At 41.9% G+C, this 26,773-nt stretch overlaps 3 protein-coding genes across 4 annotated transcripts; 2 read left to right on the forward strand and 1 right to left on the reverse strand.

The window, feature by feature from the left end:
* The first annotated feature begins 1,303 nt into the window (after nt 1-1,303).
* On the forward strand, nt 1,304-12,695 carry LOC108444369 (zinc finger and BTB domain-containing protein 5). Its single transcript, XM_017725532.2, has 3 exons — nt 1,304-1,550; nt 3,991-5,091; nt 5,308-12,695. Exons 2-3 carry the CDS (start codon nt 3,994-3,996, stop codon nt 6,340-6,342), a joined length of 2,133 nt encoding a protein of 710 aa, XP_017581021.1. The 5' UTR covers nt 1,304-1,550; nt 3,991-3,993; the 3' UTR covers nt 6,343-12,695.
* Nucleotides 12,696-12,897: 202 nt separating this feature from the next.
* grhprb (glyoxylate reductase/hydroxypyruvate reductase b) lies at nt 12,898-22,739 on the reverse strand. Its single transcript, XM_017725525.2, has 9 exons — nt 22,507-22,739; nt 19,618-19,748; nt 19,450-19,522; nt 18,258-18,374; nt 17,635-17,723; nt 17,038-17,142; nt 15,624-15,759; nt 15,257-15,387; nt 12,898-13,858 (listed from the first exon to the last, which is right to left on the reverse strand). The coding sequence occupies exons 1-9, from the start codon at nt 22,659-22,661 to the stop codon at nt 13,737-13,739; spliced, it is 1,059 nt and encodes a 352-aa protein (XP_017581014.1). The 5' UTR covers nt 22,662-22,739; the 3' UTR covers nt 12,898-13,736.
* On the forward strand, nt 22,656-25,985 carry LOC119262015. Of its 2 annotated transcripts, XM_037532782.1 has the most exons (5): nt 22,656-22,757; nt 23,613-23,727; nt 23,996-24,095; nt 24,854-24,970; nt 25,639-25,985. In XM_037532782.1, the coding sequence occupies exons 1-4, from the start codon at nt 22,660-22,662 to the stop codon at nt 24,895-24,897; spliced, it is 357 nt and encodes a 118-aa protein (XP_037388679.1). In that variant the 5' UTR covers nt 22,656-22,659; the 3' UTR covers nt 24,898-24,970; nt 25,639-25,985. The 2 variants fall into 2 exon arrangements, 1 of the variants encoding a protein (XP_037388679.1); XR_005129357.1 differs by lacking the exon at nt 22,656-22,757 and having other exon boundaries at nt 22,773-23,727; nt 23,930-24,095.
* The last annotated feature ends 788 nt before the right edge of the window (nt 25,986-26,773 follow it).

Consider the following 26,773-nt stretch of genomic DNA (forward strand, 5'->3'; position numbering starts at 1 on the left):
TGTAGCCAGTGATATGAATAGAGATGTAAGGGGTAGAGATAAGGGAGCGGGGGGGTGATATCACCTTAAGGTGGTGAGTCGAAGGGTCATTTAAATACAAAAAACGGGGGGGGGGGGGGGGCAAGGTAAGAGTGTGGCAGTTATCACCACTTCAGCAAGCAAAAGACCATTTGCTAGAACTCTACCATAAACATGGTTAAGATTATAAGAAAATAACACAAGGCAAAACATGTTCTTTCAAAGGGAGGAAACACTCCTTATAACTTCACTGTGAATGGGCTCTACTAACACTTGAATTCCCTGCAAACACAGTTGCGCTGTGACAGCCTATTGGTTTAATGTTGTTGAAATTTAATTCCTCAGAAAGTTGTGGCGTTATCCAACATTGTGACAACGTAGTGGCAACGTTGACAGCACGTTGTCACAATATCCTAGAATCCTCATATGTTCATTTATGCTGTGCATGGAACTCCATGAAATTTTGCTAAGTTGCCTACAGGGAGTCATGACACCATCTAGCAACGTTCCTCAAGAATGAGGTGGTGATGACCTTATTCAGACAACGTAGACAGCACCACCTTCTGACAACGTTTTAGCAATGTTGTAAGAAAACAGACGTTGTGGCAATGTTGCGTGTTTGCTGGGTTGCTGTGTGGTTGGGATAGTGTAGTGGTTAACACCTCTGCCTTCTACACTGTAGACTGGGCAAGCACCCTACACTGTACCAATAAGAGTCCTTGGGCAAGACTCCTAACACTACCTGTGTAAAATGATCAAATTGCAAGTCGCTCTGGATAAGAGCGTCAGCCAAACGCTGTAAACGTAAATGGTTACTGCGATCAGGTGCTCAAAATGCCTAGATAGCATTATATATACCTCTGACACACACTGAGTCCATTTAGAGGGGAGCAGAAATGACTAGATTTTAAATGATATCACACTTAATGTGACCAAAGACATGAAGTAACGAGGTAAAAAATGTCCGTTTTGATTTCAGGTTGACTTTAAAATAGCAGAATATGGTTCTTAGTCGTGGCGCAGGAACCCCTTAATGTTTCCTAGCCTAACACAGGGGATGTTTGGAGTGAAACCCTCCAGCCACACCGGCCCTTTGCGGAAAAGACTGGACACCCCTGACCTAACACACCAAGCTCAGCTCGAAAATGAGCCGGTGTGTTGAATCAGGTGTGTTGGGGCGCAAAGGGGGGATTTTTTTGTGAACTGGCAGGAACTGGAGGGGATTCCGCTTTAGTCCGGGGATTTGGTGAGCGATGTCTGGCAACCACACACGTAGCTAACTAGCTTTCGCTAACGGAACGTCGCCGTGCTCTCACAATGGGGAGCTGCTGGCCGTTTTCTTCTGGGAACTGACATAAAATATGATTCACAAGCTGCTGTGTAATGAAGGAGCCGCCATTCCGTCGTTGACGAGCCTTTATTTGTGTGTATATACGGGCTAGTTGGCGCTCTCTGTGAGTTTACTAACGTTAGCTGACAGGCTAACTAGCGGGACGAGGGAACGAGCCTGCGGTTATTATACGCACGCAAAGGTAAGCTTCAGGTAGCTAAGCTAAGCTAACGAAGCTAAAGTGCGCTTCTTGATCGCCAGCTTGTTCGAATTTTCTCGTTCCCCCATTAAATGCACCCGAATATAACCTAACTGACGCACCATTTAAGGTGGAACGGGACATTCCGACAAGAAGCTCGCAAATAGGAAGTCAACTTCAGCCTCATAACGGATTCTAGTAGTTTTACAGTATTACATGGGTCAAAAAGAAACACCAGAGACTGTTTATTGGTAGTAACATTTATTTCGTTTGCCTCTCCTAGATGGTCCCTATGTTGAGTGAAAATAGGAAGTTTAACCAGGTTAGTTAGCGTTAGCTAGTTAATAATCTAACGTTAACTGTCTCGTCTGCTTACTGGAAGTAGTGGCCTAGGATGATGCGAGGTCTTGTTGCTAGGTAACCTGAGCCGGCACCCCGATCGATAACGCTGTGTATTTGGGCACTTTAGCTAGCTAACGGTCGACACATAAAGCAGTTAACGCTGCCCAGTTCGGCTTTAAGCTCGCACCCATATTTGACGCCTGTATTAATACAGCTAGCTGATGCCTTTAAACACAAGGCTGGACATTCAGAACTATAATTCCGTGTTTGTCTCCGTTGTACAGCTTCTGTTTCCTTTGTCACGCCGACGCCAGGATTACTGAGTGGCTTTTACACACGCTATTTTATTCTACACCGATCAGCCACAGCATTAAAACCACATCTTTGTTTCTAAGCGCATTGACCATTTTAGTGGCTCCACTGACTGAGTAGGTGCACTTCGTATTTCTACAGTTACAAATTGTAGTTCTTCTCAGACTTTGTTAGCCCCCTGTCACCCTGTTCTTCAATGGTCAGGACCACCAACAGAGCAGGTTTTGCTTGGGTGGTGGATCACTCTCAGCACTAAAGTGACACTGACGTGGTGGCGGTATATTAAGGTGTGTTATGCTAGTACGAGTGGATCAGACACAGCAGTGCTGCCGGAGTTTAAACACTGTGACCACTCACTGTTGCTATTAGATGCTCCTACCTTGTTGGTCCACCTTGTAGATGTGAAGTCAGAGACGATAACCGTGTTGCTGCACGGTTTGTGTTGGTCACTGTTGGCTGGATATTTTTGGTTGGTGGACTATTCTCAGTCCAGCAGTTACACTGAGGTGTTAAAAACGGCAGCACTACTGTGATCCACTTGTATACATGCACTCTACTTGTCGCCATACAGTCGAACAAGCCACCACCACGTCCCTCACCCAGATAATACCTGCTCTGTGGTGGTCGTATGGGAGTCCTGACCATAGAAAAACAGGGCGAAAGTGAAGCAGATGGACTACGAAGTGTTCTAATATGGCAAGTAGAGCTGATAACATGGAGAAAAAATTAGTGTAGTTATGAGGAGGTTTAATATTAGAGCTTATGTATGTATATATTTCATTAGTATGGCATGAACACACTGAAGACAGTTGCTTACATGAACAAATTTGTTATTGGATTTCACCTTAATGTTTAGAAAGAGCAGGGAATGTTTCTAGTCCTTAAACTGTAAAATCTCACGAGAGACTACGGCGGTACCACTGTGTGGTGCGAGTAGGCATGTCTTACTGGAGAAATCTGAAACAATTCTGTCATGAAGAATTGAAGCCTTGGAATTCATGAACAGCTATAATGCTCAGTGTAGCTCTACTGACAGCTTTCATCTTCACCTATCCAAATTCGGTTTTGTATCAGAGGATTTGCCCAGTTTTTCTGTGTTGTCTAAGGCTTGAGCTCTCATGGCTTTATAACATTTATCTGTTTAATTTCTGGTCATTAAATGATGCTCATAATTAGTGGGAAACAGTAGTTCATCCAGTGTCATTCTAAGGTTTGTGTTTTGTCGTAACCATAACAGAATATATATATATATATATATATATATATATATATATATATATATATATATATATATATATATATATATATAATTTTAAATGAAACCAATTAAGATGCTTAAGTAAACCTATATTTGCAGGTTATATTGGCCAATATTAGCTTATTATTGTTGGAAGCTTATTCACATTTTAAGGACAACCATTTTTAAAAAAAACTAAGTAAATCTTTAATGTTATTGTACAAAATAATACAAATAAAACTGAACAGTATATAGATAAACCTGTGTCAGTATTGCTTTCTAACACCAGTTTCACATTTTAATTTCTACAAGGGTAAAATTGGCTTCTTATTCTCCAGCTTTTTGTTCATATTTTCCATTCCACCTTAAACGTACCAGAGGAAAAAGAAGCGTGCTGGGGTCAATGTTAGGCTAAGGTTAACCCTAGAAGACCCACCATTTCTTTATGTCTGCTGGCTTGAAAACAAAGTGGACTACTTTATACTGCCCAAAATCGATGTCAATATACAAGTCAAGCCGTAATGTTGAGCATGCGCTTTTTATATCCCTCAGATCATGGACTTCCCGGGGCACTTTGAGCAGATCTTCCAGCAGCTGAACTACCAGCGGGTCCATGGCCAGCTCTGCGACTGTGTGATTGTGGTGGGTAACCGTCATTTTAAGGCGCACCGTGCCGTGCTGGCCGCCTGCAGCACACACTTTCGTGCTTTGTTCACTGTGGCAGAGAGCGAAGCCAGCATGAGCATGATCCAGTTGGACTCTGAGGTGGTCACCGCTGAGGCCTTCGCAGCCCTTGTGGACATGATGTACACCTCCACATTGATGCTTGGAGAGAGTAATGTCATGGACGTGCTGCTAGCTGCGTCACACTTGCATCTAAATACAGTAGTAAAGGCTTGTAAGCATTACTTGACAACTCGGACGCTGCCCATGTCGCCTCCTGGTGAGCGCGGCAGCCAGCACCAGGGTAGTCAGGCCGCTGCTGCAGCTAACTCTCGCCTCCAGCGCTCTTTTCTGTTACAACAGCTCGGGTTGAGCCTAGTAAGCTCCGCCCTCAACGGAGCAGAAGAAGGGAGTGGAGCCGGCAGAGGGCCGGGATCAGTTTCAGGAAGTGGGCTGGTAGAGCAGCGAGATTACCCCTCACGTCGCTTCCATAAGCGCAAACAGGCCTTTTCTCTGATTCGCTCTGAGGCAGAACGCTTGCGGCAGAGGCCACGCCTCTCTTCGCAGTCTGAGGGGACTCTGATGGAAGGGGTGGGAGGAGCTGTAGGGGAGGAGCTTCTTTCCCCAGATTCTCACAATAAAGTCACAGACGAGGATACCAAACTGGATGTGGTTGCTGGCGTGGTTGCTAGCGATGACAGTGATTTGCTAGAAGGAAGAGACTACCGAAGGTCCATGGGCCAGGAGGATGTGCAGCTGCCTAGTCAATCAGACGGCGGGAGAGTAAGCAGGGTGGAGCAGCCCTTGCTGTTGCCACACAAAGAAGAGTATCCAGATACAGGGCGTGTCCATGGTGAGGGAGTACAGGTGAAGGATGGAGGCGAGGATGAGGAGGCACAGCAGGTGGTGGTGAAGAGCGAACCACTCAGTTCACCTGAGCCTATCGACGAGACCAGTGATGTAACCTCGCAGGCTGAGGGCAGCGACCAGGTAATTATCATCATAACAATAACTGTGGTGTCAGAAATAAAAAAAAAATAAAATAAAATCCAGAAGATGTGCGTTTCAGAAGCTCATGAAAATCCAGGCCTAAAATTTTGCATGCTATCTTTTGGGCACAATGGCATTATTTCCAGTATTAACGAGAGCTCATATATGGTGATTTGAGGTGAATTTACTTGATGTCTGTGTTCATTTCATCTTCAGGTGGAGGCTGTGGGGGAGAAGCTGGAACTGAGTCCAGAGGGCAGCGAGCATAGCTTCAGTGAGCCCCAGCCGTGCGCCGACCTGCTCCTCACAGGAAGTAAGGGGCATGCCGGAGGAGGAGAAAGAGGAGGAGTAGGGAGAGAGGAGCTCTCTTGCAGCGAGGCTCTGGAGTCCACCTCTGGATTCCGCATCTCCAGCTTCCTAAGCACTAAGAGCTTTGAATGCAGTGCATCATCTTCAAATCCAGCTGAAAATGTTCCAAACACTACGACTGGAGACTGTCGGTTGGATCGCGAGCCCTCTCGCCTCTTTTTCGGATCGGATTCGACCAGCATGTCATCCACCCTTCCTCCTTCTCAGAACCTGCTTTCTGGAGAAGCTCAGGATGTCTCTGGCCTGTCGGCAGACGCTCTGGTCTTGCGCCCGTTCCATGACGGGATAGCGTCGTCGTCATCTTCGTCCTTGGTGAACTCTCGAGGTGGAACAGCAGAACAGCTCACCCTTTCATTCCAAAGGAACAGCTTGGGCTTGCATGCCCTTCCACGATTGTCCCGAGGTGGCTCCAGTGGGTTTCCTGGTTATAGACGCATTGCCCCTAAGGTTACACCAGGCGGCGCTTCAGTCCGCACAGATGGTGGTAATATGCAAGATGTTGCCTCATCTTCGTCAACACTGCTAAATGGTATTAGCTTTGATGGTTCAGTACCGGGAGGCCAACACGGAAACAACACCAATTTGAATCCGCCCCAGTTGACCCGGGCTTCTGCGGATGTGCTGTCCAAGTGCAAGAAGGCGCTCTCAGAACATAATGTTCTGGTGGTGGAGGGGGCACGGAAGTACGCCTGCAAGATCTGCTGTAAAACCTTCCTGACGTTAACGGACTGCAAGAAACACATCCGAGTTCACACAGGAGAGAAGCCGTATGCTTGCCTGAAGTGTGGCAAGCGCTTTAGTCAGTCTAGTCACCTGTACAAGCATTCGAAAACAACCTGCCTCAGATGGCAGAGTGCTAACATGTCAAATGCTCTTCTTTAGGTCTTTAGCCCAAGGCTTAGTATTCTGTTATTAACCTTACGGCTTGTTATTTATTAAGTACGCTGAATTTTCCTGAACTGCTATGAAACCAATTTGAACTGTGCGAAAAGTCAGAGACCACTTTTTTGTTTATTTAGTTTCCAGTCAAAAACGGCCGTTAAGTACAGGTTATTCATTTTTCAAGGTTTGAAAATAAGGCAAGAAAACGTATTGAACAAAAAATTACACAAAAGCATCAATAACAATTAGTTTTTCAGTATTTAGTGTGTCCATCCTTTGCATTTACAGCTCTCATTCTTGCTTTCGGTTTTTGAACGATGTCTGCAGGGTTATTTTTCCACACTTCAGGAGTCCAGTCTTAAAATTTGGCTGCATTTTCTGCTGCTCATCATCCAAGTAATCGCAAACGCATGAAAAGCCCAGTGGGTAGTCCATTGTTCATTTGGATTCATTTGTAGATTTCAATTTTTGTTCTTTTCTCAGCAACAGCTTCATGTCTGCTGCCCCTCCTTTTAGATTCATAGTGTTGAATTGCCTTCTCACGGTGAGAAGATGGATAGAAACGCCTCTGGATTGTTTTTCAGATCTGATGCAAGAAAGGACCTATATGAATCTCTGAAAGATGAAAGCTTTAAGTGCTGTTTATCTGGTGGGGACGGTTTTGATGGTTTAAAACTGGTGCTTGTTGGAAGTCTCATTTTCGTCTCATCTTTTAATAATTTTTTTTAAAACTACAGTTTCGTACACTCCTGCTTCTTCACTTGTTGTCATTTGACTTTCCCCTTGCTCAGAAATATCCTGAAAACTGAATAACACGATGGTCGTTTTGACTGTAAATAAAATGGATACAGGGGGTCTCTGACTTTTGCACAGCACTTTGTCACATAGTTATGATGGTGAGGGGTTGGCCTATTCATATTCCACCCACCAATGCATTATTTCATAGCCACTGTATCAGGATTGGCCAAGCATAACAGAATGTTGATAGAATCCTCATTTAGCAGAATATGCGATCGTAGCACACAGCTCAGTTCTAGTCAAAAGACTTATTGGTTTCAGATGATACTTTGTATGAGTGTTAAAGATCACGCTTTTAGCATACACGGGTGTATTTTTACATTTTTTTGGGAGAAATGAAAGGTTTCAGGGACTACCTTCTGCTTGAAAGCAACACGTTCACCACTTTCAGATACTGTAACATTGATAGCCAGCAAATTAACATCGCAGCCTGCACCACTGTTCTCGTCAACGTTCTGTGAACTTGTCCAAGCTCACAACAATAGCTACAAAGACTGTATTTGTGGGTGGAGCCTGTATAGGTTAATTGAAATGTGGTTTAAAGGCTTAACTAAAACACATCCAGCATAGCACATGTAGGGCAGCAGAACAAATATGTGCCTAGTAGCCTGCTTTAGCTTGCAAACACTGTGTCATCCATACTAGGCTTGGACGATATTTGTTAATATTTTTGTAATGTCAGCAGCCATGATCGATAATGTTTTTGCTTCAAGGCAGTGACAACTTTGCTGTATGTTGAACACAGCCAGGCCTACATGAACACACTTTCTCTCAAATTATTAGAGCTATACTAATTATTTCTGTGGCAGATGTCAGTGATCTGTTTTTTAAGTTAAGATTAAGTGAGCCCACAATTAGTCCCACACCAGGGAAATTTCACCTCCGCATTTAACCCATCCGTGAAGTGAAACACCACATACACACTGGGGGGCAGTGAGCACACTCGCCTGGAGCGGAGGGCAGCCCTATCCGCAGTGCCCAGGGAGCAGTTGGGAGTTAGGTGACACCTCAGTCATGTACTGTCGGTTCTGGGGCTTGAACTGGTGACCTTCCAGTCACAGCCCATAACTGCAGTAAAGAAACCACTGCGCACACACACACCATGTTACGTCCTTCAGTTTTAACACAAGCGTCTTGCGTGGTGCAGCCTAAGCAAGCATGTTAACTGTTGCTAAAGTCTAAGCCTCCTTCAGATCAGTTAAATAGCTTTCTAGTAGAGAGGGTACCACTTTTCCGATAGTGAAACCTTCAGTATCAGCCAATACCTTGTTCTTCTTTAAAAACTACTAAGCTGTAAAATGAGCTATTTTTAGTTTTAGAGGTAATTCACTTCAGATGATGATCTAAAAGTAGGCCATCTTGCTCAAACTGCTCACACTCTACTACTGCACAGGAAGAAATACAGAGCTAACCAAGTCACATCACACAGAGTGCATATGTGCTATTTCCTAATAGCAATACCTGGTTCCACGTCAGTGCCGTGTTTATGTTGTAATAGCTCATGTAATTCCAGTTCTTTTTAAGTTACTTGCCGTCAGGCCTTGAGTGAGAAAGCCAACAGTGCTTAAAGTAAACTGCTTAATGTTTTTTTGTTTCTATTGGGGGATTCAATAGACACTTTTGGAAAGTGAATATCGAGCAACTCTAGTTCATGTTGTACTGTAAAAGAGCTGAAAATGCTCCATATGTTTGATGGCAAAACATACACATATACAGTCCTGCAAAAGTTTGGGTGCCCCCTGATCAACATTTTTGTTGATTGTCTAAGGGAAAATGTAAACACATCCTCTACGTTTTAATACATAATTACTGTTTATTTACTGAATTTAACATATGGATAAAATATAAACCATAAAATGTGGTTCTTGTATGTTTTTAGAAAACAATTTTGGAAGGAAATGTCATTTGTTCCCTGCAGAGGGTGTGTTAACTTATTTTCACTTAAATCAACAAAAACATGTCATTTGACCAGGGGTGTTCAAACTTTTGCATACAGCTGTACACAACCATATGCTTGATGGGTCATAATGTCTGTATATAGTGCCAAGTAACTAACCAACTTCTACCCACACAGAGTTCTTAAGAGTGCAGACACAAGCCTGTTTGCCCGCACTGTAGCAACTAATGCTGTTGATATTTCTTGTAATACATTTCCTGTTGAGATAAGTCTCTTTTCTGAGATCTGAGTCAGAATGTTTCATGCCAACCAGCCTATATATCATTTTGAGAAATATCAGCCTTTCTAGGTGCACAAGGCTGGATTTAACAATATGAATAAAAATATAAAAAATTAATGTTAAACTGTGTCTTACAGTGATAAGTGAGGCCCATGAGCTGGTAAAAGGGCAGGAGGTTCCATCAGGTTCTTAAGCCATGTCGCTTGTTGGCAAGGTGTCTTCATGGTCAGCTCGGATCTAGATAGATGTGTTGTCTGTTGTTAAAGCTATGTGTTGCGCGGGTACGAGTGGATTAGACACACCTTGTAGAGATAAAGTCAGAGACGATAGCTCATCTGCTGCTGCAGTTTGTGTTGGTCATCCTCTAGTCTTTCATCAGTGGTCACAGGACGCTGCCCACAGGACGCTGTTGACTGGATGTTTTTGGGTGGTGGACTGTTCTCAGTCCAGCAGCACTGGACTGTCTGATCCACCCAGACCAGCGCAAAATACACTAACACACCATCACCACGTCAATGTCACGACAGTGCTTAGAATGAACGCTCCCCCCCCAAATAATACCTGCTCTCGGGGGGTCCTGTAGGGGTCTACTATTGAAGAGCAGGCTAAAAGGAAACATCGTAACAGATTCTTGACAGTTTCTATCCCGCCTCTTAATTGAAAGCGCCTATAAAATGGTGGTTAAAAACCTGGGAGCAGTGGCAAAAATCCAGCTTCGAGAAAATAGCCTGGTTGCGTTCCCTGTACCTAAATCAGTTGGATCCTGCTTGTTGATTGTTGTCTGTTTGTGCTGTTTAACTGTATCGTTCTCTGTGGACTAGGGATGTCCTGATCCGATGTGAAACATCAGTATCAGAGCCAATGGATAGGTAAGCCTTAAGCTTTAAGGCCTGCCCAGCTTGGATCGATTAAGGCAGAAATGGGAACTCAAGTAGGTAACTCTGACTTGAGTTGCACTTTGACTGACTCGCAAGTCGGCTTGCACTCGCCTTTAACTGTCTCAGGATTCATGTCAAACTTAGTGGTTAATAAATAAAACCTGTCATTTCCAAAATTACCCTGTCAGTTTTTCTACTGTCATAAGCAGTCATTACCGCTATGTTGCTCTTGCAGCTTGCAGCAGCACCAGGTTCAAAAGGGTTCAAACAGCGAACCTTTCGTTATAGAAGAATCTTCAGTATGATGGACAGTATGAAGCACTACATGCAGTGTCTAAAGGAAGGGGGCTGCATTAATTTGAAACGGTTGGCTAGCATGTAACTGGTACACCACATCCTTTTAAAATCTAAATGAAAGTTTAGACTTAATTGTTTATTCTACCAACTTGCTAGATTACATGTTGTATAAACAGACTTACCAAGTTGTTTTGCCTCTTCCCTTGAGACACTGCATTTACAAACTTGTAATACGAAAACTGCACATGGCCCAAAAGCAACTCTGAAGTCCATGATAGGCTCCTGAGTGGTACAGCCGTCTTAAGCATTGGCCCTGTCTTCAGGAAATCGCAAGTTCAATCTCCAGTGATGCCACAACAATTCCTGGCTAGGAGGTGATGCTAACAAACGTGGGCGTCTGTGGGCTGAAATAACAGAATTTGCTGTCTCCTCCAAGCGTGTTGAGCTGTTCAATAACAATGGCATTTTAAAAAGATGTGATGATGCTTCACATGTTAGTATCCACTCTCCTAATCTGGTGTAAGGGGAGATCTAGATTAACGCATGGAAATTTACTAAATTGACGAGAAAAGTTGGGTAATAATAATTCAAAAGCATTGGTTCAGTGCGTCATTGGTATCAGTGTCACACTCCTGTTATTTTCTGTAGCAGTGGACTGACAGCCAAGCCTATCATACCTAAACTGGTTCGTTTACTGTCTTGAATGAAGTTGCAATTTGTGACTGATCTACAAAAGCAGAAAATATGAAATGACGCTCTGTATTGGCCGATACTGAATATTAGCTGGCAGTGGAGGCCAAAGAGCTAGTTCAGGACATCCTTGGTCTGGACAGAAAGTATTGTAATTGCTGTGCAGTGGAACAGGGAGCTGTTCTTATGTCGTAGTCCTTTGTGGTATTGGGTCAGTTGTTTAGAACCGTTTCCAAACAGGCTTTTGTTGAGCGCACGTGCGGTTTGCGTCTGTGAACGCGTGAGGCCAGTGTGCAAGTGGTCATTCGTTTTTAAGGGCTGAAAGAAAGAAGTCACCACAGTGTAAATATAGCACCTTCAACCTTTTACAGCTTTAACTTCATTTCTCTATAAGAGACAGAAGGAAAAAAAACTTTTAAGCAACGTGAGAAGATAAACAGATCTACAAGTTTGAACTGTGTTTGTAATGTTGTCGAGTCCTTTTCTTAAGCGCTGTTATGGTAGGCTTATACCAGCGTGCTAGTCTTATATGCTAATCATGAGCTTGTGGTTGTACAGCTGTATGAGGAGAAAAGTGCTCAGAAAGGAGATTTAAATGGAGATAAAAGACGTAAATCTAAATGTAAAGTAATGTTTCTGTCAGTAAGGCTAATTTTGCTGACAGGGAAAATGAATAGACAGAAATGTGAACGTAGGTAACTGGCCGTTTCTAGGCCATTTTTGTTAGCAACGTTAGCATTACTGACAGAAACCTTTAGCCGCTTAGATCAGGGGCGCGCAACACTTTCCGTTTACAAGTTTCAGAAGAAGAACTGCAACACATTTTGTTATAGAAAGCTAATCTTTGTCCAGGCTAAAAAGAGTTCAGTGGACTTCATGTGCTCAGTCTCTGGTCCTGGTTTAGAGGCTGCTTGCATTAACACATACCAGCTTACTGATAAGCTTTTAAAGATTTTCAAGCATTTCAATAAAATTGTATATGCTTTCCATGTTTGTTTCTTAGAAAAATCCATATCTTGCCTATATAATGGGTTTTTTTGCTTTTAATGCACTGTAAACGTACTAAATCAGAAGTGTGTTAGCATGAAGTATTAGCACTGTGTCGCTGACATTCCTATGGTGTCATTTAACATGTACTGTCAGTTACTTTTTTTATGCAAAAACCTGAATCTGAAGTACCTGAAAGGACCTTAATGTTCCAAGAAACTGCTAAGAATTAGACTTGAATAATCAGTCGTTTTTTTGTGAGCGTCAAGAAGGACAATGAGGAAAAAGAGAAATGGGGTGTAAAAAGAAACTGATTCCTGCTGAGAGACAATACAAATACGACGATTGCCTTAAGAGCTTTTAAGCTGTGGGACGGAGACCTAGAAACGTCAAAAGAAACGGAGGTTTGATTGGTTCTTGTGCACTTACTGTATCGTTATCTCATACTGTAGAAATAATCATGGTTTTTAACCTGTTAAGAAACCAACTAAAGATGTAGCTCTGAATAAAAACAGCTGTTAATACATTCCCGGCTGGTTGTTCCTTCTCTTTGTAAAGCAGTTGTCCTTCCAGTTGTCTGTAGTAGTTCAACTCTTTCTGCATCTTTCACGACTGTGTTACGTGAGTATTTTAGGCTGTGCAGATACGTTTTCATGTTTTAATGATGACGCAAATACTACCATTCGTTGCACTAAAATTGAGAAGAAAAAAAACAGCCAAAACTTGGATTTCATGCTTTATGCTTTTATTAAATAGATGTAATCTAAGTGTTTCACAAATCCTACATGTAACATTTTTAATGAATCAAATTGTGGAAAAGATTTTGTATTTTTATCCGTCACTAGGTTTCAGCATTTCCAGCAGGTTAAGCTGTAACGCGCCTGCGAAGTTGGCTTCTGTTGAGTTTGTTCTGTGTAGATCATTGATCTCTTACTTTGACCATTTGTCCCAAAGGTCTCTATTTCACTGGTCTGTTAATTCCCTGCAGATAAGAGCTGCATTTCTTAAAAACAAGAGACTTCAGTTCAAGAGTCAAATTGCTCTTTAAAGACCTTCTGACATGCCTCCTTCCTCTGCTGTCCTTCAGGATTGTAAGCCGTTCACCAGTGACTCAATCATCAGCCGTAACTTTAGCTAGGCTAGCGCTAACACTAGCTGAGTTACTAATAGCATGATAGAAGTAATAGCTGGGTGCTAATAGCTAGTGCTAACCTAGCCTTGTGGGCTTTAAGCTAAGCTAGCTACAAAAAAAAACAAACCTGATATCTGACCAGTGTTAGCAAGTTAGCAAACTTTCTGAAAGCAGTTTTAGGCTGGGGCTGTAGTTTAGGCTAACGCTGTGGTGAGTGAGTTAAATCTAATAGTAATCTGAAAGGTTTTTCTAAAGGTAAGGACATTGCTCTTGTCTACACTCATACATAATCAAAATAACAATCATTTTTCTGTGACTGATCTTCCTTGGCCTTTACAGCTGTAGTTCCTGACTACTCTTTCCTTTTCAGCATGGCTTCAGGGCTTCAGGCTGTAGAGTTGCAGTGTATTGGGCATGAGTTCTACAGCAGAGGCTTCAGAGTTGAAGTTCTTTGGGCATCGGTTCTCCTCGGAGTCCGGCAAGCAAATTATTGGCGGCAAGAGCAGACATGGCGTTCCGCGTGGTGTAGGAGGCACTCGCAATGTGGGGAAGAATCACTACACACACACACACACACACACACACACACACACACACAGAAGCGGGATTGTCAGTAAAAATTTCAGATGAAAAAAAAAAAGTTGTACTATTTATGAGCCTGTCACTCAAAGTTAAAGTTCATAAAGACCTGCATTTTTACAGAGTGTAAAAATATTTGTAGCTACATAACAATCATTCCATATATATATATATATATATATATATATATATATATATATATATATATATATATATATATATATATAACATATAACAGTGTAGGGGCCATTCTACTGAATTAGTTCAAACCCATAGTACCAAAACAATCTTAAAAATCTCATTAAATTTCAACTTGCTAAAAACTTTTCAGTGTTCAGATTTTTCAGATTTGTTGAGTTCAATTATTAAATAACTTTGTGACTCAAAAGCTGTCCCACATTTTCATGTCACTACTGAAACAGTTTAGGCTGTGGGCGGAGCTTAATTTTAGCCACACCCTTGTACTTCAGAGCAGGAAGTGAGACTGCATCCCTGTTCCTCATGGCCACATGGTGAGCAGTTGGATCCCGTTGTTATGAAGTAAATGAGGCCCAAAGTCTGAACATCACTGTTGTATATCATGAAGAATTGTAACTACTGAAACATATTTCCTGCAGTTTAATAAACGCTTCTCTGTTGTGTGTCCAACTGTTCAAAGCTGGGTCTTCGCTAGTCATGCACCAGCGGTTTTTGAGTTCTGCTCATGAGTATCTAAACTTGTCACAGTGGTGTTAAGATTGTGCTGGTGTTGACAAAATGAACTGTTTATATATTGTAATAAAATAAACATAATTAAAGTTTAGGGTCACTCAAAGCAAAAGTGTCTCAGTTAAAAGGCTGGATTTTCACCATGTCAGTAGAATGATCCTTATATAACAGTGTCATGTGACCATGGACATTAATTGTCTTGTCAAAACGTTCGATGTCATTGCAGCTAACTAGAGTACACTTAGCAAAAATCAGCATGTGACATAAGCTGCCGGGACATTAAACATTATGGAATCTGTCATGACAATTACCGGAAAAGCTAACGTGAAGGAAATCTGTTATGACAGCTCATAACAGTACATGACATTTCCATGACATGTTTATAACAGTGCTGAAGGCATTCGTATGTGTAACGGCTTAGTTCGGGACATTTATTCAGTCAGTGGTCCCCAGCTCTCCTCCTGAAGATCTCCTGGAGAATTTATTTCCAACCTCCGACCTGCTGACACTAATCGATAAGATTCAGCCAATCAAGAACTTCTGAAGAGGTTTATTAACAGAAGCAGGTGTAAAACTACACTGTATATTGAAGGGAGATCTCCAGGACCAGGCTTCGTGAACACTGTTTTAGGAAATCCCCATCATGATCAGTTCACACTGGAACTCACCGCAGTTTTTGAGCGTAAAGAGCGGGTGGTTGGTGGGCAGTGGTTCTGGCACAGTGACATCTAGTCCAGCTCCAGCGATCTGTCCTGTGGACAAAGCTTCATACAGATCCTCCTGGTTTACCACTCCGCCCCTAAAAGAAATAGTTTAAAAGTTTGAAATTGCTGCTAATTCATTTGCTTTTTTGTCCTCTCTTCTAGAATGTCTTTCTTTTCATCAGGGCTGATTGTGCTGCTTGTTGAGATTGTTTAACCTACTTCACATTGGGTGTGTTGACATGCACACCAATAATACTGTCACTACTTTCAGCAGTTTTCTGATCATTTAAGTTGTCATGTAAACAGTGCACTGAGTGCTTGTTTGTTCTACCTGCTGGTGTTGATGAAGATGGAGGTGTTCTTCATCTTGGAAAAAAGATTCTTGTTGCAGATGCCCTGAGTCTCTGGAGTCAGAGCACAGCACACTGCCAGGAAATCAGACTGCCTCGCCAGCTCATCCATGGAGACTGTGCGCACACAAATACACACACACTTCATCATCAGCTTTTTGCTTCCTCCCGTTTTTGCGTTTCTTTGCTGCACTTGTATAACCTTATTAGTTGTATATTTTTATTTTTTATTTTTCCCTCTCAACACCCAGAAAATCACACCAAAGAACATCCACTTCATAATGAATACCATACAGATAGTGTACATATATAGATACACACAGTATATAGAATAGGCCATTATAACCAGGACTGCAGTAATCGCAACAGTTGCAAGAAGCAGCTATTTTACAAATGGCCATCCACTTTGTGGCTGAGTCGCTGTCGTTCTCAATCTCGTCCACTTTGTTATAATACCACTGACAGTTGACTGTGGAATATTTAGTGGTGAGGAAATTTCACTAATCCGATTGAGCACATCTGGGACATCATGTCTCGCTCCATCCACCAACGTCACGTTGCACCACAGACTGTCCAGGAGTTGGTGGATGCTTTAGTCCAGGTCTGGGAGGAGATCCCTCAGGAGAGCATCTGCCACCTCCTCAGGAGCATGCCCAGGCGTTGTAGGGAGGTCATACAGGCACGTGGAGGCCACAGACAATACTGAGCCTCATTTTGACTTGTTTTAAGGACATTACATCAAAGTTGGATCAGCCTGTAGTGTGTTTTTCCACTTGAATTTTGTGTGTGACTCCAAATCCAGGCCTCCACTAGTTAATAAATTTGATTTCCATTGATGATTTTTGTGTGATTTTGTTGTCAGCACATTCAACTTTGTACAGAACAAAGTATTCAATGAGAATATTTCATTCAATCAGATCTAGGATGTGTTATTTGAGTGTTCCCTTTATTTTTTTGAGCAGTGTGTATATATATATATATATATATATATATATATATATAATTATATACATACACCTTTGCCTAGTGCAAAGACCAGGTGTCATCATACACAGTGATATTTTCTAGGTCCAATACCAATTTTAATGGGATAAAGGCCAACTGCTAATATTAGCCAATATAATGTTAAATATATTTACAGCCTCATTTTATACTCCAGTAGTTAGTCTCAGTTGTCACATTTCTCAAAACAATGGTCAGAATTGTTCACAATCTGTTGTTTTTGATTAACACCAGACAGACATTCGCAAGTTTGTCTCTATGAAGACGTCTTCTGATCTGAACCTTAAATCCAGGTCCTGGATTTTGCAGTCGCTGATAGGTATGTAAAGGAATCCGTTTGAAATACGAGTTAAAACGTGAAGCTCAGTGCAGTAAACTGTACACTCTCTTTACCGTACTCTGCCTGGATCGCAGCTGCAAGTTCGGGTCTTGGTGCCACATCTGTGTAGATGAACTTTTTCACCTTAAAGGGCTTCAGACGCTCAGCAATGGCCACTCCTACAACACCAACATACACAACTCACAACTGAGAATGCACACGACACGGTATGTTCAAAAACGTGCAGACAAACGCATCCAGCACTTCATCTGAAATCAAGGGTATGAACAGTGAGTTTGTTCCCTATTTGTTGCAGTAACAGCCTCTAGTCCCCTAGCCTCTAGTCCCCTAGCCTCTAGTTCCCTAGCCTCTAGTCACAGTTACTGTTTATTATAGTGTACCACAAACAGAGCTTCATTTTATTACAGGTCGTTAACAGTTTCCAGAATGTAATAATAATCGGTAATTGAATTGTTTAACACCTTACTGTAGGTCCACCTTTCAATTACCAGTATTTACTAAGTAACTTACTGTAGTTTACTGACTAAAAAGTCTTAAGAATGAATTGTAAATGACAAATCTTGAATGTGTAAACAACAAGAGGGCGAATAGTAATTGTCCCCGGTAAGATCTGAGATTAACATGAACTGCTTCAAGAACTGATCGCTCACCAATCCTTCCGAGTCCAAAGATGCCGACTGTGCTGTCGGCCAGTTCATACCCACACAGCCACAGAGTTCTCCACGTTCCCCAGCCACCTCTAAACACATACACTTCAGTTTAGGATTGCGAATTTCCAAACTAGTCAGGAATAATGAGATTTGCTAATGATTTTTGTCTACCATGGAAAAAAAACTAACATTCACCATGATGCTGTTGCTTAATAGCACAAAGGGCCTGGGTTTGATTGCCCGGCTGGGCAACCAGAGTCCTTTTCTTGTGGAGTTTGTATGTTCTCTTGTGCTTAATGGCCATTTTGACCTGGTCATTTGCACAATACTCTATCATCTAGAGAAAAGGCTCAACCAGCTCAGAGACCCTCCTTATTTCACAGTATGAGAGTAAAATGCTTTCAAATTTATGTTTAGGTTAGCTGGAATGAATTAAACATATTCAAGAACTAAATTATAACATCAGCACTTATTTACCATTACAGATCATCTGTAGTCTAGACTGTAGTTTAGTCTGGGTAAAACCAGCCCCTAGTCATATTGTATTGTGTCATTTCTCTCCCAGGTGACATTTTTAGATCACGTCTGCTTTAGCATGTATGAATCTGACTGTGTTTATGTACGTTTTGGCTTCGTGTGTGGCCTCAATGAGTCTTCGTGACGTAGCAAGGAGAAGGGCAATGGTCAGCTCGGCCACAGCGTCGGTCAGCACCTCAGGAGTGTATCCTACACGGATCCCCCTGAAGAAACATCATTATAAAATCAAACTTGATATCTCAACAACTTAAGTGATACTTTTTTAATCCCACCTTCGCGTTTAACCCATCCGTGAAGTAAAACACCACATACACACCAGTGAATACACACACACTTGCCCGGAGCGGTGGGCAGCCCTATCCACAGCGCCCGGGGCGCAATTGGGGGTTAGGCGTCTTGCTCAAGGACACCTCAGTCATGGACTGTTGGTGCTGGGGATCAAACCGGCAACCTTCCAGTCACAGGGCCAATTCCCTAACCTTCAGCCCACGACTACCCCTAAATAGAAGCTTTTGGAGATGTTAGCAGCTGTTTTAGTGTGACAGAAACATACTATTTGGAATCACTGGTCAGATTAATATTTGTTATAATATATACAATAATAACCTAAGACTTAAATCTATATACTGGACAGCAAAATGTATTTTGGATGTTTTAATGAATATTTCACGTAGCTTGAGAGCAGCAAAATAGTTTCAACAGAAAGGTTATTAAAGGATAAGCATATTATAGGCTAAATGTATGTACATATATTGTAATTAAGGTCAGTTTTTTGCTATGAGTGCAAGAAATATGAGTCCACTTAAAAACCTGAATATTTTTTAATGTTTGTGTCAGTCATGTTACAAGCAGAGAATGAAGACTTGCTTGATGGTAACTGATAAACAAGCATCGCAATGACGTTTTTTATTTTATATTTTAAATTATTCTATTTACCCCATACATTATTGAATATTCACATATTAAATCTATAATTCTTTTTATGATAGAGTTGGGTGGGGCCCCCTGAAGTCGGTCTTACTTAAGGCCCCTTAATGGTCAGAAATGGTCCTAATGATAGCTTTTACAGTCATTGTAGAATCATCTACAGCTCTGTCCATCTTTCTGGATCTAACATTTCTCCATTTCTTGCCACTAATTATCTGAAATGCAGAACTAGCATTTGGAATCATTGCAGCCAAATTGGTTTTTATAATACTGAAAGCGCTGATTGCTCTGATTCTGAGTCTTTGAGTAGTAGTGTAAATGCATTTTTCTCTTTTTTGCACATCCACTGACCTTTTCTTTAGCTCACCCAGGGACAGATGGTCAAACCCCACTGACATGGTACTGAGGACCTTTAGGTTTGGACCTGAATACAGCAAAACAGACTTTAAGCTACACATTTATAGATTTATACTTTGTCTAAGGAGCCGTCATTACTGGATAAGAGGTTTCTTGCCAGACCTGCAGCATTTAATACTTCAGCATCGATCTTCTCCGTCAGGACACAAAGCAGTCCATCACAGCCTTTCACCTTTTTTAGCAGTTCTTGACGAGGGATGGGGTCGTCAGAGTCCCACAGCTCAAACTGCACTCTGAGGAAGAAGAGAGAGGAACAGAGAGAAAGAAATGTATGGATCCAGAGAAGCTGGCGCTGTGAGTGGATTACGATCAGAGAAAAAAGTTTCATCACTTCAAACAAGTGTAGAAACTTTTATGTGAATTTTGCTGAGCCTGTTCACAATTTTCTATTTCTGTCAAGTCTTTTATTTTTTATTCAACAAGTTCAACAAAATACGCTTTAATATGCATGGATGGAAACCGAGCACGTGTCACTGTATCAACAATCTGGCTCCAACTTCACATTGGCTCCACCCACTCATTATCACCCACACCTGTGGCTTGTTCTACTAATTCTACTGAATTAGTTCAAACTGCGTCCCACAGTAAAAAAATAATTTCAAAAATCACTTATCCATGTATCCTTAGATATTTATCAGGATTATGTATGTATGTGATCTACATACCAACTCAAACATTCAACTCATTAACTGAGACAGTAATAAGCTAAATGTATGCAATGCCATCTATTGTAGGGTACTTTGTTTTGGGAGGTGTCTGTACCAAACCTTAACCCCTAAATTTCAACTTGTGAAAATAAAACTTAGAATTATTTTTGGATTTTAAAGTTTATTTTAAAATTAAGCTGAAATATGTATTACAAGTTAAAATTTTTAATTAAAAATGTATTCAAAAATGCTCGCCAACATTTTTATGTCACTACGGAAACAGAGATTTAGTCCATAGGCGGAGCCTTATTTTAGCCACACCCCTGCATTTTAGAACAGGAAGTGAGACTGCATCCCTGACCCTCATGGCCACATGGTCAGCAGTTAGATCCCACTGTTTTGAAGTAAATACGTCTCAAAGTCTGAGAGTCAGGGCGGAACATTCGTAATTGTCACTACCAAAACACAGAGTTTCTGAGGTTTTTTTGTTTTATTGAGAAATATTATGATGTACTGTGTACAGCTGTTCAAAGCTGTTTTTGAAAGTCATGTGCTGGCTAGTGTTTTTGACGTCTGCTCAAAATTATCTCAAACTTAATTAAACTAAATATTAGCTAAAATGGTCATTCATTAAGGTTTGGATAGTGTTATTTGATTAGTTATTAGTTATTAAGTTATTAGTTATTAAGATAGTGTTGTTTGTTGTAGTGACAAAATGGAATGTGCAAACATTTATTTCAATAAAATAAACATATTAATTATTGGTCATTCAAAGCAAAAGGCGTATTAACGTATTAGACGTATTAACATCGCACACAGGCTCAAAAAGAAGATCCGGCTCGATGTTTCAGTCTCAAATACAAAAAACAACATCATACTGATGAAAATATAATGACAATAGTAGATCATTCACTTACGTCCTCAGAAGACACAACCTTTATCAAGTACTGACCGATTTCACGTTGAATTCACTGTCAACACTCTCACAATCATCAGATTCATCCATTTGGGGAAGAGGTCCGAAGCACAACCCACGTTATAAAATGTTCAACACATTGCATGCAATTACACATGTCCACCAGAGGGGTCTCCAAATCCCCAAAACTTATTTACTGCAGCTAAAGCACTGGACAAAAAAAGGCACAGATGAATATGTGCAGAAGGGAAGACGAATAAATAGACAGAGCAACGAGTAAATGAAGGAATGGATGAATGAACTGTATTCGTGTATGGATAAGTGAATGAACTGGTGACAGCCAGCTACTGACAGGTGGTCTAGCTTGCTAGCAGTGTTGGGTTAGTTTTACCTGGCTAAGTTTCTCTGACTCTGAAACTACTTTGTGTGGGACACAACACTGGCACAAGAGACATTGGCCAAGTGATTGGTGAGGGGAATGCCTACCCAACATTAGGACTACCCAGTTTACATAGAGAAGAAAGAAATATTGTAAAATATATCGGTCATTTATTGGTCACTGGAATATTAGTCAAAGTCTATGCTTCAGTACATGTTTACTGTTTGCCTGCAAGAACAAGATTTACCGAATTAGAAAGAGAATTATGTTCCCTGGGTCCCTTTCAACTGCTCCATTCTAGAGAAAATGACAGTCAGAATTGTTCACAGTGTTGGTGATAGGAACCAGATGTCTGAAGAGTTTAATGCCTCCAAGAATTCCCTCACAGAAAGTTATTACACAAAGCGGCAGGCAGCCCTATCCACAGCTCCCAGGGAGCAATTGATGGTCAGGTGCCTTGCTCAAGGGCATGGACTGTCAGCCAAGGGGATCGAACCAGCACCCTTCTGGTCACAGGGCTGGTTCCCTAACCTCCAGCCCACGACTGCTGGTGGTGGTGGTGATAGGAACCAGACTTCCACCTCTGACAGCTCTCTCACAGAAAGTTCTCACTGAAATGGTCATGAACACTCAGCTTGACGACTGAGACGTTGTTTTGGGGTAGTTCTGAGATCAAATCTGACATAAAACGTATTTTAATCAGTTTATCTTCATCTGTTCATGGCGGAGGGATACATGGAAGGAGTTCAAAGGCGAAACAGTCCTCTGTCAACACTACCAACATTACATATATACACTCGAAAGACGTGTAGGTTCACTGGCAGTTTTGGACAGTAAGTAAAATGGCCTGAGCTGTATTTGTGCTGCAGACGTCATGACCCCTGGTTCCCATCACCACCGCTGTAAATAAATCAGAGCCTGTAATTTTCTCTGCCGTTAACCATTTCACACCACGCCGCGCTGGATGGCTGTGTTCACAGCTCATCACTGAATTATGCTGTCATTTTGAAAAATTGGGTGGAATTCCCCTTTAAGCTCGCCACACTTACTGGCCGGACTCGCGGAGGACCTGCAGTCCGCGCGGAGGGATCTGGCGCGTGACGTACACGCGCGGTAAGGCGGACATGTCTCGACGAAATCCCGCGAGAGAAAGCGGAGCCGTTTGGAGCGCGAGCCGTCCGAGCGCCGTTCTGCTGCACCACATGTCGAGAGCGCGGTTAAAGCCAGAGAGAGGCTGGACACCGGACAGCAGCCCACAGCAAGAGGACTTTGGCCCTGACCGGACCGCACACAGCAGCGTGTGAGAGGAGTGCGCTAGTTAGGGGGAGGTGGCCGTGCGCGGTGGTCTCAGCCAATATGTAAGAGGGGAGGGGGAACACTGTGGAGCAACCAGGCCAAAAGGTTAGGAGGAAGTCAAGTTCTCTCAGTGGGCAGTGGAGAAAGTGGCGAGAGGAAGAATAAATAAATAAATGAAGATAATTCCTACAATAACTACTCACACCAGGAGTGACCAAACTTTTTGGGCTGATCCATAAAACCCTCAGATGTTCTACACAACCATGTAGAACAACCAGTCTAACCAAGCGTCATGTTGGTGCATGGAAATCTGCCCTAAGAGTTGCGGCGCATGCATGTTCACACTGGTCAGTGCAGCGCATCAGTGTTGTGAGCTGCTGTGTTTCCTATCACTGTACAAGAGATGCACGTGGCTGCTTTTAGGCCAGAAACACACTCAACGCAAGTGACCGCGCTCAGCCAGACGCACTGCAAACGCTCGGCCCTTCTGTGCAAACTCACCGGGCGTCCATACATTGCTGTGGCAGTTAAAACACACAGTATTGAAGAGGGCAATAGAGGACAAATCAGAGAGGGATGTACTATTACAACAGCTAGACGTGAACAAGTACAGGAGAGTGAGCTGCTTTGCCAGGGGTGGTCTATGAGGAGCCTGGCCGCTTCCTATTTCCCACGTTATATCAAAAACAGGACTGTAAAACGACGGAGGGCACCCGGGAATGAGTCCTCGATGAATGGGAGTAGCTTAATGGATGAAAACGAAAAGTTGCCCAAACCTTTCCTTTAATTTTAGAAAGTAGAAGGATGTATTTCACTAAAAAATCTGAAATCTAACCTGTATATTTCCTTTTTTCTACAGCAAAAGGGTTCTGGGCAGCAGAACGCTGGCATTACTGCTACTGAATCCTGATTGGTTGGCGAGCGGAGCAGCTCATTGGCTGTTCGCGCTCACAGACATCATGGACACACATGAGGTGCCGTTTTAAACTCTGATAACTCGAGTTTAAAAGTTCTTAAAAATATAACAGCAGTGCTAAAATGTTTCATGATATTCAGTGTTCAGGAAACGATTATGTTCTTTTACGCTAAAATGTTTAGTCATTTATAAACTATGATTTTACTCAAATGCTCCATCTCAACCTATTCATTTTGGACTCACCCGGGAGCGCCCTCTAGAGGAACCCAGAAGACATTACTCACTGGTAAATCTCCGCTCCTCTTTACTTACCTCACGTCTGCCAGAGCTTCCAGACTCCTCGTCACCCCTGGCTTTACGTCATTCTAAAGATGGTCATCACCAAAGATGCGGTTAAGACAACTCAGAACAAAGACGCACCATTGAGTAAGTGGAGACGCAAAGCCAATATACTCAGAACATCAAGCAAGCCACAACATTATCTGTTTACACCTGAACATACACATGAAATATTGTATCAGTTGGGTGTTGGACCCACCAGTGAGTTTCCAGACCACCTTGTAGTTACATATGGCTTAGTAATATGTGCGCACAATAAAGAGGAAGAAGAACTCAACAGCTTTTACCTCAGGTTTATGTCTTTAAACTGTAACTACAGGAACTTCACCGCAAACTGGTTGAGCTGTTAGGTTATAGAAGTGTGTGGGTCTGCTGGTGGATGATGGCCATTTAAGGGGTTAACTGTTTTGCTAGAAATGACTAATAGACAAAAGAGTGGTGTATAACTTTTTTACAGCATTGTCGATTGGATGTTATAGGTATATACAGTTTTATGTTACCTGCTGATTATATTGAGTGCTGTGTATTTTCTATAAATTATTTTCTTTTTTATTGGAACTTATGTTGACCTGTTCCAAGATAGATAAAGATTTTTTATGTTCATGGTACATAATACCAAACAGTGGATTGATGGAGAGGGAGAGAGAGAGAGAGAGAGAGAGAGAGAGAGAGAATCTAGTCATGTTCAGAACTTGTTATGTCTCAGAAGTGACCAGGACACATTGGTTAATGTGGACTGTGACCTTTAGACTCCTCGTCACCCCTGGCTTTACTGAGTGTTCAAAGTGTGTGTTTTTCTGTGTGTTTGTGTTCGTGTGTGTGTGTTTGTTCTTGTCTTGCTATAGTTGTAAGGACCACATGCCTCGGACGTGATTCCTGCCGTCACTGAACACAACTACAGCTGTACGGAAGAGATTTGGAGCTAAACCGGCTTTTCCCCGCTGCAGGACTACGCATTTAAGGTAGCATTAAATAATATGGTATAGCTAGCAAATGCACTTGGGTCCAGCTTAGTTAAAGCTGACAGATTTACACTGTCAACAGAGTTATTTTTGTCTGTAAAGTCCCCCCTTTCTCTCTCTCTCTGTCCCTCTCTCTCTCCTTCTCTCTCTCTCTCTCTGTCCCTCTCTCTCTCCTTCTCTCTCTCTCTCTCTGTCCCTCTCTCTCTCTCTCCTTCTCTCTCTCTCTCTCTGTCCCTCTCTCTCTCCTTCTCTCTGTCTCTTTCTCTCTCTCTGTGTATCTCTCTCTCTCTCTCTCTCTCTCTCTCCTTCTCTCTCTCTCTCTCTCTCTCTCTCTCTCTCACACACACACACACACACACACACAGTGTTTGCTGATGAGCTGGGATAAATGTTTAACTGGTCAAACATTCTCACACACACACACACACACACACACACACACACACACACATATACACACCTAAGCAGAAGGCAGGTCAGGGCTCTCTTTGGGTTTTTTGCTTTTATTTTCAGAGAAGATCCAACAATTCATTTGAAATTATGACATTAAAGAGCATTTATGGCCTTAACATATAGGTGATTTATTGGTGTTACTGATTGTCTTTACAATAAACAAAACCTTAATTTATTGTTTTTCTGTGTGTATATGGGCTTTCTTGGGGTTCGAGGAAGGTGAGGAGCCGCACTACACCAGAGTTTTTGTAACCAGTTCACGTAGTAGCTTTCTGTGAGACCTTAAACACTTCAGACGTCTGGTTCCTATCACCACCGCTTTGAACGATTCTGACTCTGTAAGCTCTGCTCTGATTCCGCTCTGAGTGACTTTGTTTACATCCTAATGATGTTATTATTTAGAACCTTTTAAAGTTACTGATTTAGTTCATTTATGCTATTTTATACTATTTTAGCTTGGTACAGTTTTATTTACTTTGTTTTACTCATTTTTAAAGATACAATGAAACTGAACTTTGTGTTTGAAAGCTGCCTTATGAATAAAGTTATTACCTATTTCTTATATTTCTTTTGTCATTTCCTGCCAATCAAGTGATGGGGGGGTGGGGTGGGGCAGCTATTTGTGCTAAATCTCAGGCTATAACTTTCTCATCTGTTTGCTATCATGCTTTGTGTTGTGTATGGAGAGGCCTGATTCTGGTCTAAGCCTGAGGAGTCCTGTTTGAGCAACGTAGAGAATGGGCCACTCCAGGACTGACACAAGACCACTGAGCTAAGCAGTTCACACTACCAGTTATATTCAGCCTAAATATAGGATTTATGCCCAGCTGAGAGTTTGTCGTAGGGGAAATCTACCACATTACTGAACCACGCTTGACATAGTAGAGTTTGACATAGTATGTAAGCACAAAATTTCACATTAAATTCATAATGTACCATTCACTCCCCAGTCCATATAGACCATACATGGAAAGTACCCTTCAAAACAGTCTGTTTCAAATGAATTCACACAGCACATTTAGTTTAAGCTGTTCATGCTGAAGTTATAAGGAGGATTTCAGCTTGGCCTGCTTTTTGAAAGAGGCACAATCACAGAACAGAGGTCATTTACATATATCAGTCTTAACGGCACAGTAAACAAAAAATTAAAAGGCTGTATGAAAATAAGAGATAAAGAGGGGTTGAAAATGGTGATATGAAAAGGAATTTAGATTTAATTAAATAAAATCACACAGATATTATATAATGGGCCTCATGTACCAGTAACTACCAATAATAATAATGCAGAAAGGTTCTGAAGAAAAAGTGTACATCAGATTCATTACGTCTTCTTAAGGCTCAGAACACCTT

Source organism: Pygocentrus nattereri, chromosome 22, assembly GCF_015220715.1.
Source record: "Pygocentrus nattereri isolate fPygNat1 chromosome 22, fPygNat1.pri, whole genome shotgun sequence".
Lineage (NCBI taxonomy): Eukaryota > Metazoa > Chordata > Actinopteri > Characiformes > Serrasalmidae > Pygocentrus > Pygocentrus nattereri.

What these genes read in the sequence shown, in the direction of transcription:
- LOC108444369 (XM_017725532.2), top strand. Translation starts at nt 3,994, where the DNA reads ATGGACTTCCCGGGGCACTTTGAGCAGATCTTCCAGCAGCTGAACTAC. An exon ending in AGGCTGAGGGCAGCGACCAG is followed by an intron (nt 5,092 to 5,307) that starts GTAATTATCATC and finishes TTTCATCTTCAG; the next exon opens with GTGGAGGCTGTGGGGGAGAA.
- LOC119262015 (XM_037532782.1), top strand. Translation starts at nt 22,660, where the DNA reads ATGTCGAGAGCGCGGTTAAAGCCAGAGAGAGGCTGGACACCGGACAGC. An exon ending in CGGACCGCACACAGCAGCGT is followed by an intron (nt 22,758 to 23,612) that starts GTGAGAGGAGTG and finishes TTTTTTCTACAG; the next exon opens with CAAAAGGGTTCTGGGCAGCA. An exon ending in ACATCATGGACACACATGAG is followed by an intron (nt 23,728 to 23,995) that starts GTGCCGTTTTAA and finishes CACGTCTGCCAG; the next exon opens with AGCTTCCAGACTCCTCGTCA.
- grhprb (XM_017725525.2), bottom strand. Translation starts at nt 22,661, where the DNA reads ATGTGGTGCAGCAGAACGGCGCTCGGACGGCTCGCGCTCCAAACGGCT. An exon ending in TGCGATCCAGGCAGAGTACG is followed by an intron (nt 15,760 to 17,037) that starts GTAAAGAGAGTG and finishes GTGTGCGCACAG; the next exon opens with TCTCCATGGATGAGCTGGCG. An exon ending in CTTTACGCTCAAAAACTGCG is followed by an intron (nt 13,859 to 15,256) that starts GTGAGTTCCAGT and finishes GTGTGTGTGTAG; the next exon opens with TGATTCTTCCCCACATTGCG.